This window comes from Triticum dicoccoides, chromosome 5A, assembly GCF_002162155.2.
Source record: "Triticum dicoccoides isolate Atlit2015 ecotype Zavitan chromosome 5A, WEW_v2.0, whole genome shotgun sequence".
In the NCBI taxonomy this organism is placed as follows: Eukaryota; Viridiplantae; Streptophyta; class Magnoliopsida; order Poales; family Poaceae; genus Triticum; species Triticum dicoccoides.
The window spans coordinates 685744064-685757638 of NC_041388.1; the positions used below are offsets into that span (position 1 = coordinate 685744064).

Here is a 13575-nt window from a genome sequence, read left to right on the forward strand (position 1 = left end):
TTTCTAATTGGTGTCCCCTGAAGTGGTTAGCTCATCCTGCCCTCATGGACATGTACGTAACCACGATGACGTACGCATGCGACCCACACGAAACAAGCACCGCAAGAACCTCCACCTCCATCTACTCTTCAGTCAGCCACGCCACAGTCCCCCAAGGCGACACTGATCGATCGATCCAGCGACTAGGGCCATGGCGGCCGCGGGGTGGTTTCTAGCCGCCGGAGCCATCGTCATGGCCACCCTGCTGTCAGGCTGCGCCCTGACGGCCCCCGTGGCCGGCATGCCCACGCCCACGCCGCCGTCGTCCTCCTCGCTGGATTGCGGCACGGTGACGTCGCTGCTGACGGGCTGCGCGGCTTTCGTCACGCGCGGCACGAGCGCGGCGCCCCTGCCGGCCCCGGGCACGCCGTGCTGCGAGGGGGTGGACGGCCTGTACGCCGTCGCGGCGGACTCGCCGGACAACTGGCGGTCGGTGTGCCGCTGCATGGCGGGGCTCGTCAGGCGGTACTGGTCCAACGCGTCCGCCATCGCGCTGCTGCCGGGGCTCTGCGGCGTCTCGCCGGTGTCCACCGCTCACGCGGTCACCTGCTGCACAAGGTAGACGGAAAATGCTAGCTTGAGTTCGTTCGTTTTTGGTCACCACTCACTCAGGAGCAGATGACAATCGTTCTTTTCTTTGAGGCTAATGGCAAGCTAATTCCCTTGCAGCATCCCCTGACGGTTCTCAGCCTCGGCAAGGCGACCGACAATTTTAAGAGCATGCAGCTTGTTTCAGTTTGAAGTTATCAATTTTGTTCTTTGCTAGTAGTAGAGTAATAGTGATTTTGCTTTGCTACCGGCCTGTTCAATTGGGTGTTGCTCTTGTTGTTAGGAATAATAATCTTCGGTTGTAATGAGTTAAGAATCTATGTGATATAAGTAGAGTCCAGTAGTAGCAGGAGCTGGCTTGCACTCCGATGGCCAAGTGTGATACTAGTTAGTTCGTGTGGATGTGGCTGAGTGGGTTGTGCAGTTCTCGCCGTCGCGTGGGGATGGCCGGCAAGTTGAGGGTTTACCGGGTGCGGAGGAGCGTCAGTGCGGCAGCGGGGCTAGCCTAGTGCACAAATGCGGCTCGTCTCTCGGTGAGAGGCAGCGCCTTTGCAGCGGGATGTCACGGTGTTCAGCGCCTTTGCAGCGGATGCGATCTAGGCGTGTCTCCTTGCTCCTCTTCTACCTGGCCACTCTTTTGGAATGGAATATTAGGCAAATTCATGATTAATTCTGGTAAACAATGCATGATTATAACAGAAATTAGCATGTAAAAATCTGGCATACAAGAATGATAGAAAAACATGCACCGTGACATCACACATATGACAACAACCACAATTTGACACATGAACAGATCACGACGCACGTACTGTTCGTTAATAGGCGTAGTTGCTGCCGGGGCGACGTTGTTGATGATGATGTTGGTGACGACTTGATGCGGACTGCGTTGAAGACGACGATGAATAGCGCCGCCTGACTTGAACGGAAGGCGACCCGTGGTGACAAACTTGAACAGTTGTGCAGTGCGCTTTCCAAAACCTAATTTGTCCTCTCTGAATGCAGGATCGCATGGGCGAACAGTTTCGAAGACCTGCCCTCCTACACGTAGGTGCACACCGGCCTTTCGGATGGAGTAAAATATGATGGCGGTGCAAGTAGAGTAAGCAGCATATATATGAGGACCAAGGCGATATCATGTCGCGATCACGATCTCAAACCGATTTGGTTTCTAAGTCGTGAACTTACCGGACAAATAAACGATCACCTTTTTTGTCAAGACATCAAAACATAAAATGACAAAAGGAAGTTGCGCCCTGCAAGGTCATGAACCGGATTTCGGTCGACCATTCATGCGAATGTTGCACGCCCGCACTGCCCCGGCCCGGTTAGGCGATGCAAGCATGTGCGAGTAGTCTTCCCTTTCTCTCCTAAACACATCACTTAGTGTGGTGAGGAGAACGCACTATATAAAAATGTCAAACACTTCGCGGGATGAGACTAAACTTTAGCACCACCACTTGACATTTATACATGGGCCATTTGAGATTTTGGAATTTCACATGAGCCTAGCCCATTAATTCTAGCAATACCCCTGCCAGATTTTGAATACCCATTTAAAGATTTGTTTTTTCTCACTACATGTTTAATATATGAGCGTTTTAGGAGACACTGTAAGTTGAACTTCTGCCTAGAATTTTAAACTACATTCATGAACAACTTGACAATGGACTATGCCCTGACTTGCAACTTTTGTGCGAGCAGGTTTCACTCAAAATTTTAACCAGTACCTGGCTGTCAGTAGGCTACCCCGCGGGTTCGAGCATATATATTGTACCCCCTAGTTTTTTCATGAGCTTACTAGAGATCGCCCAAGTCTTATAGACTGCGATGTTTACAATCGGGGCTCGTATACATGTGTTCTTTCAAGACTGCTTTATAGGATAGCATCTTGGAGTACACGACAAGTCTTCCAGAGCCTTCCGTCCACGTGCCATGAGCCGCCCAATATGGTCCACTCCTGAACTGACAAAGGTGGTTCGCGGCTGGCCTACTAGCCCGAGAAGTGACGTGTTGAGACCCCCCCTGCGCGGGGGGACACCATCAACCACTTCCCCTCGACACTTGCTTTAACCATACATTTCTAAACCTGCAAAGGAAAAAAAAAGAAAATTTGTAGTCGCCTATCCGCCCTCCCCCCTCCCCTCTAGTTGACCTCCTTGGTCATTTCAGTCGCCTCTCAAGGAGGGCGAATGTGACGCCTACAACTCACACCAATGAAGCCGTAGTGGACTAAGTAAAGGGGATAAGGCCCAAGAGTCCTTTGTGGCCGACGAACAGTGTGTTTGAGTGTGTTATTATATCACCTGGAATGATCGACAAAATAGGCATGTGGTGCATGAGGAACTAAAAGACCCCCTTCTTTCTCTTATACCCCACCTCTCGATGTCTTTGTTCTCATCCCCAATTTCCCTACCAACTCCCGATATGAGTGATGCCGATCCCTTCTCTGGGTCAGGTCGTCATAGGGCAGTGGCCGCCGGAGCTAGGCAATGGGAAAGTAGGAAAATAGAGAGGAGACTGGCAGAATGGTGGGATGTGGTCGTACGAGGGTCGGGGTGAACAACGACAACGAAGCCGCGTGCAGGGACCACCACGCAGCCAGTGGCGGAGGGACATTTTCTAATCCGAGGACCTTAAAAAAAGTGTTCCTTTATAATTTTTACAAGGCTAGGGAGTGTGGCCCCTGCTGGCCTACACAACAACAGGAGAGGCCCCACGAACCAATCTCTGGTTGGATGGTTAAAGGGACTGTGGTATCCCCAGCCCATCAGGGGTCAAGTTCTGGTGCTCGCATGTATTTCTGGATTTATTTCAGGATTTTCGGCGAGGCGCATTCAGTGGGAGGAGACATTCCTGTCGACGACTAGGTGCCTACGGTGACTTCGTAAATTTCAAGATAATATGCCGTCTCAGTCTTTCGGAGGTGCTTATAAGGATAGGGTGTGTGTGCGTTCATAGGGGTGAGTGTATGCGCGTGTATAAACGCTTGCGTATGTACTATGTTAAAAAAAACAGGAGAGGCCCCGAGAGCACACCGTATCCGTCGACCTGAAGGGCTCAAGGCTTTAGAGCTCACACGGCGAGTATCATGCGATCTCACCTAGACATGTTGACATGACATAGCACTAAATCAGAAAAGAGAGGATAGCATTGGAATGCCACTTTTAATCATATAAAATAATAAACAAGATCATCTTAAATAAATACAAATACATGTAGTTATGCATGATTCTCCTCAATGACTAGCCTGAACACCAGCGCAGCTAATGGCTGGCCGTCCAAGCTGCAGGTCTATCAACTTCAGTCACAGAGAGGTCTGGCTAGGTAGCGAGGAAGGGGGGAGAAACAGGTGTTGATAGACCAAAAACAGTAATTAGACCAAGATACGTACTTGTATGCGGATTGCATCATTGGTGATGATACCACTGAAAGAGTTGTGAAATCACAAAAGCAGGTGTCAAGTCATGAGCAACCCCACAGCGTCTCAAAGAACCAACAGTATTCCCGCTATAAAACTCAACAAGCAAACTGCAGGATTAAACACACAAAATGGGGCCAAGAAGATCTTCACAGCGACATCTGGAGAAGGAGAACCGGAAACATAATCAAAAGGAACAGTATGTACTCATAGCACATATACATGTATTACATGTTACAATAATATATATAGGTCTTAAGTAATGTGCATGACGGACCTTTCAAAGCATACAACGAGATAGGACGCACGCACAGCGCATATTTACAGAAAGCTCAGTATGAGCCATGAGTTGAGATTATTTTCTACTCATAATAAAGCTTCAGTTTTAGCCATCACGTACTACGACGGTTGATACTGCAATTTATGTCACAATCTCCGGCTCGCATACTGCTAAGTTAAAACATATATATACAACACACACAAGGTTTGCGAATCAAGGCGGCCAGATGCCTTTCACTTCAAATGGTTTCCTGGGAGGAAGAAGTCCTCCTTCAGCACATGCTCCCATTCCGGGGGTGAGTTGCTTAGCTGCTCGTCATGCATTTGCGCACTTGCAGGTTCCGCTGGTGCTGAGACAATAGGAGACTCTTCAAGCAATGCACTGACGTACTGGCTGGCAGTTTTGCTATCCACTTCATCAGATTGGGCCCTGGACCCAGCATCGTCAGGCAAATCAGTCTTCTGGACTAGCTCATCATGCGCCCCTCGACCGAAATGTTTTGTTTCAAAGTGACCCGCCCAATCATCAGAATGGAAAGCCTCTTGTCCATCGTTCACAGCGCTGCTATTGTTACCTTCACGCCTTTTCAGGACTTGCAGCCTGGCCATAACCACGTCTTCAAGCTGACCGAATTCATTCTTGCTTGCTGTTTGGAGCTGATGAGCATTGCCCTCGTTTGATGAACTTACATCATCACTACAGAACATCAAATCTTTGAGCTTAGCCATAAAAGCGCCATGGATTTTGCTTTCACTAGATTCTAACTGTTCTATGTTGGTGTCCTCATCCAATGGGCTTGTATTGTTGTTACAGCTTGTGAAATCGTTAAGTGCAGCAATGGTAGCACCATCAGCTTCACCACCTTCACTGCTGCTTGCTTCTGAACGCTCTTTGATGATGTCCTCCACTAAAGAAGTTATCCTATCGTCAACAGCATTATCAAAAACAGTGTCATCAACAACATCTGTCCTGTTATAATTACTTGTTCCCTTCTGCAGCTCAGCATTGACCTGACGGGAGCAATTTATACTCTCATCACGGAGCTTCAGAACTTTCAGTCGAGCAAAGACATCAGCATCAACCTTATCACCTCCCTGAGGTAGCAAGGCTGCATTGCCGATATTGCGCTCTTTCACATGGTTTTGTTGTTTGCTAGAACCAGCAATCCCTTCAAAACATACAGAGTTCTTGTGTTTGGGCAGGTTAGAGGCTTTGGCTTCTCCTAATGAATCGGCAGGTGCTGCAGCTACAAGATTATTCAACACACAGGAGTAAGTGAATGTTACGAATTGTCCAGATAAATTAAGGCACACTTACTTGCTACACGCGTACAAACAGAAGCACTAACCTGTTTGCTGATTGCAATGTTTTGTCGCAAGTTTCATGCGGGCAAGTTGCAGTTCATACTTGAGTTTACACATGGAAGCTTCAGCTTCAATCCATAGATTCTTATATATCAGCATTTGTGCATCTTTAGTATCACCAATGACATTCTCTTCTGGAAGTTTAGTAAGATCCTGCACGCAAGAAGATGGCAATAGTATAAGTAACATGATTGAGAGGATAGCAGATACCTAAAACATTCCTAAGTAATGAAGCACTACCTCCAAAATAAAAGCTCTAAAATCTGCACCAATGTTCTCCCAGTCAAGTCCATCAAACTTCTCAGGCTGATGATTCTTTCCATGGCACCTTGTATTTGTTTGGCAGCAGTTTCCATTGACATCATCATTTTTTAATGCAGCCTTGCACATGAAAGTAAACAAACCAAAATGAGTCAACCAATAATTTCACGGCCATTTTCATATTTGTATAGAAACACAACTGAATTTAATATTATGTTACTTAATGACAAATTTCGAGTGGATCCAAAAGTGGACCCTTGCCAAATGATTATTAAAAGATGGGTCAAATAAATGAAAATTCCTGGCCAGGGCATTAGCTTTGTACAGCTAGCAAACAGATCATGATGTTAATTAACTAGTCGGCCCGAACAATGTTCAGCCAGACAACGGATGTTGTAAAGCAATATCAGCAGCTGTTAACACTGCTCAAAGAAAGCAAGAATGATATAATGTTTCAGCAAATAGTGGACATGATCTCAGTTATCATGAACGAAAAACCATATCACTACCAAAAATAGAAGCTTAGTCATTCTTAGTACGGAAATACCAGGGGTAGCAAAAACATGCAACTAGTCAAAGTGAACAATAAGCATTCATATCAGCCATACCGCTTATATACAAGTGAGAAAACTTGAATACTTACCAGGTTGTAATGTACATCTTTTAATTCTTGAATCACAAGTTCAATGAATGTAGTACAAGTCATACAAAGTAACTTTATAGTAGTAGTATTCATGAAAGCATAACTTAATCAAGTTGGTGATACCTGACAATGGTGATTTTGTATCATACATCCATACCTTGCTTATCTTGGAACTCAAAGAACTGAGATTGTGTATTGTAGATTGAACAAGTGCATGTTCAGATTCCTCCAACTCATAACCACCATCGCAAGTAGATAGAAGCACTACTGAGATATTATAAATTGACTTGATTAAGTCTTCTTGAGTCTTGGATCTGCGGGTAACTTTATCTGAAGATATCTTCACCAACTCCTCAACACCAGCACTGCAATGGGATAAATGCTCCAGACCTTTCTTCACAGGCATCTCCGAGTACAGACCTTCCAATGTTGCCACAGCTTTATGGACACAAGTATTTCCTTGTAGACTTTCTTTTGTTAAACTCCTAACATTTGCAATTGGAGCTGCATCAACATTGCTTGAAACTTTCTTACCAGAATCTTCATTCATGCCCACAACATGACTGGCGAAGTCTCTGCCTAACACTATGGGTTCAAATGTTCTTTTGCCAAGAAAAACAACTCCCTGTTGACCTGGTGTTACTCCATTTTCGGAATTGTCTCCTGTCTTACAGATCACATGGTTTTCTCTTCTGGTGCCTTGATCTACAGATACATAACTAGGGTGGCTAGACCTAGCCATACCATCGAAATCCCCAACAATGGATGGTTGTGCATCACTATGACCTTCAGATTTTTTACACCCTGAAGGCAGACTGAATGAAGAAAGACAATTTACGTAGTAAGGTAGACACGAATCACTCTCGGGATTTGATGTGTCATGACACTTGGGAAATAACACAGAATTACTTGTACCAAACTCAGAAAGCTTCTTGCTTTGGTGCAAATCATGGAGGTCACCTGAGCCATTAGCAGAAAAAGGAGCTTCATCATTTTTCACACCAAATGATGACTGGAGTACAGTTGGTGTCCCTTTCCAACAAGGAGAATCAACAACAGGATTATTTACTTCAAGTGGCTCAATGAAAAGGTCACGAGGCTGAGAAAATGCATGTTCTGAAGGAGAGATATTGGAACATGATGCTTGTAAGCTCTTGAAACCAGACTTCACTTCTGATGAAGGCTGCACAGGTCTCCCAGATTCAGAAGTGTCACCTGAAAGATAGTTCTCTCCAACTCCATGTCTGTTAAGTGGATAGGTTCCTGGCTGCACAGGCCTCCCAGTTTCTGAACTCTCACCCAAAGGATAGTTCTCTCCAACTCCACGTCTACTAAGTGGATAGCTTCCCATTATTCTCGTACCATTGTCAGAGTTACTCCAGTCACCATAATGTTTATAAGCAGTCTGATGTCCAAAGAGGTCTTTCTGTTCATTCTGCATGGAGTCAAAATAATCAAGATTTAATCTGCAAGGGTTTATATATGGTGAGGAAAATGCACTTTCCAATATATGGCCATCTGTTGTGGGTGACAATGATTTTGTTGTAGCGCATACTTCAGGTGAGGCAGAAACAGGTGGCATGGACAGGTTGTAATCCAATGGATATGTTGAGGATGATGGAAGTTGTGCCGTGTAGTTATCATAAGCAGAATACGGGGAATGCTGATTCACGGGCTGAGGTGTGGAACAGGGTTTTTTATCTAAGCAAGCAAACATGTTAGGAGACCCAGAAGGCTGATGGATAACTGATGACCCAAAATCACTTGGGAGGGCCTTTGACGTTCTTTGGTAAATTCCAGGATACTTCTCTTCCATCCACTCGGAGCTGCATGTTGTGAAGGGATGTGGCTGCTGCACGGTGGTACCAAAATGATTCCCAGTGTATAAGCCATTGTGTGTATTCTCAGAAACCAGAAACCCATCAGAATTAGCAAAACCTGCATAATTTGGTTGCTGGCGTTAGGTAACAACATAAGGTTAATCCATGCTATACACCTAGACATTACTGCAATGTGTTGTCCTCCACGAAATTGCCCATGACACTAAAATTACAAGGCAAAACTAATAACATGAACAGTGAGAAGCATCTAGATAATATCATGGCTCATGACTAGCTGACCCATACACGTAAGTGCGCAATTAATTGTTGTCTCTCTCAAATTTCAGAAGTACTACCTCCGTTTCAGTTTACAAGTCCTACGCGTATATCTAGGTTGCCAATTTTATCACCCTAATATAAACTATATAACACAAAAATTATACCTTTTGAAAGTAGAAACTCCGAAGTTTATGTTGGTATATTTTTTGTAATATATGACTTGTATTAGATTGGTCAAATTGACGACCTAGGGGTACGCGCACGCCCTGTAAACTGAGAGAGAGGTAGTAACTCAATCTACTACTCCCTCCGATCCAAATTAAATGATGCAGCCTCTATACAACGTCCATTTTACATTGTATAGAGGCTGCGTCAATTAATTTGGACCGGAGGGAGTAATATATTTCGCAAAATTACAAATTACTCAACATGTCTGAGATCCCAAGATGCAGGGTATGTGTGTAACCAACTATCGCCGCCATGGAAACAGCAATCAAAATTAACAAACCGCGAAGCACGATTCCACGGGCCAGCCCGGTAACGGGAGAAGAGAGGGCGTCGGCTCACCTCGGTACCCGGCCGCTGCGCCGGCCTCCAGATCCATGTAGCTCGCGGGAGGCTCGACCCAGGAGTCGTACAGCGACGGCGCGGTGGGGAGGTCGGGGTAGGGGCTAGGGTTAGCGGGGGCGTTGGGGACCGGATCGGGGATCGCGGCCCCGCGGGTACGGCCGACGGTGAAGGGCGCCGCGGACGGGGAGAGGTAGGAGAGGGTCGCGTGCGGCTGCGGGGGCGGCGGCGGGGAGGGCCGGCGATCGCCGGAGTACGCCATCGTGTCGTGTCGACGCCGGGTTGTGGACGGATGCGGCTGCTGCTCGGTGCGAAAGCAGAGTGCGCGTCTCGCGTCGGCAAGGTGTGGAGTGTGGGTTTGGTGGATCGGGTCGGACTTTTTTTTTCGGTGAGGGGTTCGGGCCCTCGGGAGGGGCGCTGGGCCTGACGGCCCGTGAAGTTGGTGTGCCCCGACCTGCCGAACGCTCGCAAACAACAAAGGGAAAACTACCCCTCAAAAAAAAAGGAAAACTTTGTTTTTGCCACTCTAGTTTTTGCCCACTTTGCTTTTGCCACTCTAGAATTTCACATCTTACTTTTGCTACTCTTAGCTTTTGACAATACATCACAAATGCCATTCCATGGCAAAAAATGAAAAAATTTCATTTCACTTTTGCCACTCTTAGCTTTTGCAATGTATCACAATTACCACTCTCAAAATTTTGCTTTTGCCACGGAATGGCAAAAGTGATATTTTGTCAAAAGCTAAGAGTGGCAAAAGTGAAATATCAAATTCTAGAGTGTCATAAGTAAAGTGGGCAAAAGCTAGAGTGGCAAAAACAAAGTTTTCCCAACAACAAACGGCGGGAGTCACTAGTTAACGAGCGCTCTTTTCGGAGCCTCACAACAATCACCGCTACGTGTCGCATTTTGGACGCTCCCTTCGAGTTTTGATTTTATCGAAAACGTAAAAAAACGCATTTTCTAGTTTTTTTCTTTCGCGAGAGGTACGGGAAACGAAAAAAAGACGCTTTTTGTTTTTTATTTCTTTCACGAGAGGCACGTTTTTGCTTCCGAAAGGCATGATTTTTCTTTCTGGAGAGCCACAGCCGTGCCTTTCAGAAACGAAAAAAAAATATGTTTTCTATTTTTTTATTCCACGAGAGGTACAGTTTTGTTTTTGCGGGAGGCACGGCCATGCCTGTTTCGGAAAGGGAAAACCATACTTCCAGTTTTGGTTTTTTGTCCGATTTTTTCGTGAAAAAAATGTTCGTCAAAACCTATCAACATAATATCTAGTTTTGAAGATCTCAACGCGAGGAATCCAACGGTGAAAACGGTTTGAGATTTGGACGCACGGTTAAAGAGATAAAATATTTTGAATAAATGGATCTACTAAAAAAGAGAAAACTCCCAGGTTGTGACAAGTGGCACACATGCAACGCGCCACTTGTCACAGCCTGAGGAGGTGAGGGTGATCTTTGCAAGGAGTACTCCTCAATTAGTGATTTCGTCACAAATGTCAAGACTCCCTAGTCAAAAATTGTCGTTTGCTCAAAAAGATTTTTTTTATTAAAATACTTATATATTTTATCATACATTTTTATTTTATTAGAGTTTTGGTTTGGATTTGGATTTGATTTCTTTCCTACTGATGTAATTTTTTCCAAAAGCATTGACACTTTTTTAGGTGGCTAGTGGGGAATGGAGGCAGGAGCACCACATGTCTCGGTGGCATGTTTGGATTTAATTATTTCAATAGCATAGTCGCGGGATGGTGGTAGACTATACTTGGCCATACCTCGGGCCGGGCCTAGCCAAGCCCGACGCAAAAAACCCAGGCCCGGGTCCGGCCCGGCCCAGCCATCAAGCTTGTTTTCTGGGCCTGAGCCCGGCCCGACCTTCAGAAAAGTGTGAAAACGACGGGCCTGGGCCCGGCCCGGCCCGGCCTTCGGGCTCAAAATCTAGGCCCGAGCCCGGCCCGGGAGCAGCGTCGGGCCGGGCCGGGCTTCCCATGGGCAGGTATATGGTAGACCCTAGTTTGACTCAACCTATATTGAGCCAAGTTAGCATGTGTATCCATTTTTAGGATTTCCAATATCTTATTCTCGAAAATCGAATTCAAATTCAATTCTTTTTATGACTGCCTAGTAAGCGGACAACAATTGCTTTGTACCTAGAGATCATGTCTCCTCCACCGTCCCATATTAATGTTACCATTCAACGTTATTTTTGGCAAATGCACCATCTCAAGGGGCACATCTTGCTCGTCAAATAAGATAGGGTAATTCAAATAAATTATAAGTGGCCACTGCTACATGTCTCATAATGTTTTTAAAAGTCGTGAAGTATCATAATGTCAATCATGATGTATTTATCTTAAGTGAATGATGTGTTGAACTTGTTCTAACAAGAAAAGTTATGTGAATGTAGAAAAACATGAGAGATCCATCTTTTTGTGGGGTCACCAAGTTTCAAATTTGGGTACTCGCATTTACATAGTTGAGCGTGCTTTGCTAAGATAAAATCACTGTCTCCATAAGACATTATTGAGCTCTCGGCTTCTCTCCTCCTAGGCATTGTGGCCGGGGCTTTTTTAAGAGGGGGGGGGGTACATCGTGTAAAATCTCTCCTCGAAGTTCTTCAATAAATGCAACTTACCGTTTATATTACTCCTGGATAGGTTAGCACTAAATTGACATAAATTCTAACAATTGAATTAACATAAGCGCATTCGGAAGAAGTCAAAGTGAATACTATCGTGGAATTATCACGGCAGATGTCCTAGTGAAAGGACTTAGTCGCAGAGCCATCGCAACTAAGAAGCTTAAAGGGGTTAATCGAGACAAAGGACAAGAGAGGTTTATACTGGTTCGGCCCCTTGCGGTCACTAGTAGAAAAAGGGTCAAACGTGAAGCACAATAGTGCCGGTTTGAATTTTAGCCGGCACTAATGTGTACAATAGCACCGGTTCGTGGCAAACCTTTAGTACCGGTTCATGCCACGAACCGGTACTAAAAAGGCTGTGTCAGCCCGCGGTCAGGCTATGGCCCCACCATCACCATTTAGTGCCGGTTCGTACCATGAACTGGTACTAATGAGGTTATGGCAAGCTGTTTTTAGTCCCATCTCGCTAAGAGAGAGGGACTAGGAGTGGTTTATAAGCCCTGAGTGCAGAGACGATGAAGAAAAGGCTCAATGCTCACGTTGCTTAGCTTCAAGCCTTCAGGAATATAGTAGATTGCACGGAGCTACGCGCAGTGCAGTTTACACTATTCCGAAAGGCTTGAAGCAAATTAACGAGCATTGCACCTCTTTTTTATTTTTAATAACTTATTACAACTCCGGACTTCTTCTGTTATGGCAAAAACTAATTGCATGTCGGCATTTCTTTTTTTAAAACTTTGGTTATAACTCCAGACTTTGACCATCAAGTTTTGCAGAAAAGAAAAAATAGCAGAAAAGAAAAAAAACTATAGCTGAAAAGAAAAAAAACTATATAAAAAACTACTCAGAAATAAATAGAAGAAAATAAATATAGCAGAAAAGAAAAAACTACTCAGAAATAAATAGAAGAAAAAATAAAGTAGAAAAGAAAAAAAATATTTGCTATTTTTCAATCGTTCACAAAATGACCGTGAAATTGAAAATCACTACAAAATGAACTCTGAAAATGTTGAATTTTGGCAAACTAGATGAATAAAACTACTCACAAATAAATAGAAGAAAAATAAATATAACAGAAAAGAAAAAACTATACAAAAAACTACGCAGAAATAAATAGAAGAAAATAAAGCAGAAAAGAAAAAACTATAAAAAAAATTGGGGCGCTGGCCTGTGGGCCTGCTAGGCCACAGGCGTGCAATTACAGGCCTTAAAGGCCCGGCAGACTCACAGGGCAGCGCGCAGAGTTTAGGCCCACAAGTCTGCTATATAGAGAAGTTCAAAGAGGTAGCCGCGGCTGGGTTTATAAACCAGTGCGGCTGCCCTTCGCCCGGCGAGGTGGGACTAAACTTTGGGGTGGCAGCGCGAGGCCTTTAGTACCGGTTGGTGGCTCCAACCGGTACTAAAGACCACCCTGTAGTACCGGTTGGAGTCACCAACCGGTACTAAAGGCCTGCTCTTTCCGCCTCTTGGCCTGGCCAAAGCTGACCTTTAGTACTGGTTGGTGGCTCCAACCGGTACTAAAGGCCTTTCCTATATATACAACACTTACGAAAATTCAGTTAGATCTCCCTACTTCTTTCGTCTCCAACCTCTCGCGCGCCGCTCGAACCCGTCCTCGCCGCCCGTCGCTCGTCGTCCGTCGTCGTCGTCGCTGTCCCCGCCGCCGCCCGTCGTCGTCGCCGTCTCGCGCTGCCGCCCCGAACGCC

At 45.4% G+C, this 13575-nt stretch overlaps 1 protein-coding gene across 1 annotated transcript; it reads right to left on the reverse strand.

The window, feature by feature from the left end:
- Positions 1–4193: 4193 nt before the first annotated feature.
- On the reverse strand, positions 4194–9551 carry LOC119304149. Its single transcript, XM_037581316.1, has 5 exons — positions 9224–9551; positions 6715–8495; positions 5894–6034; positions 5638–5806; positions 4194–5535 (listed from the first exon to the last, which is right to left on the reverse strand). The coding sequence occupies exons 1-5, from the start codon at positions 9483–9485 to the stop codon at positions 4523–4525; spliced, it is 3366 nt and encodes a 1121-aa protein (XP_037437213.1). The 5' UTR covers positions 9486–9551; the 3' UTR covers positions 4194–4522.
- Positions 9552–13575: the final 4024 nt, after the last annotated feature.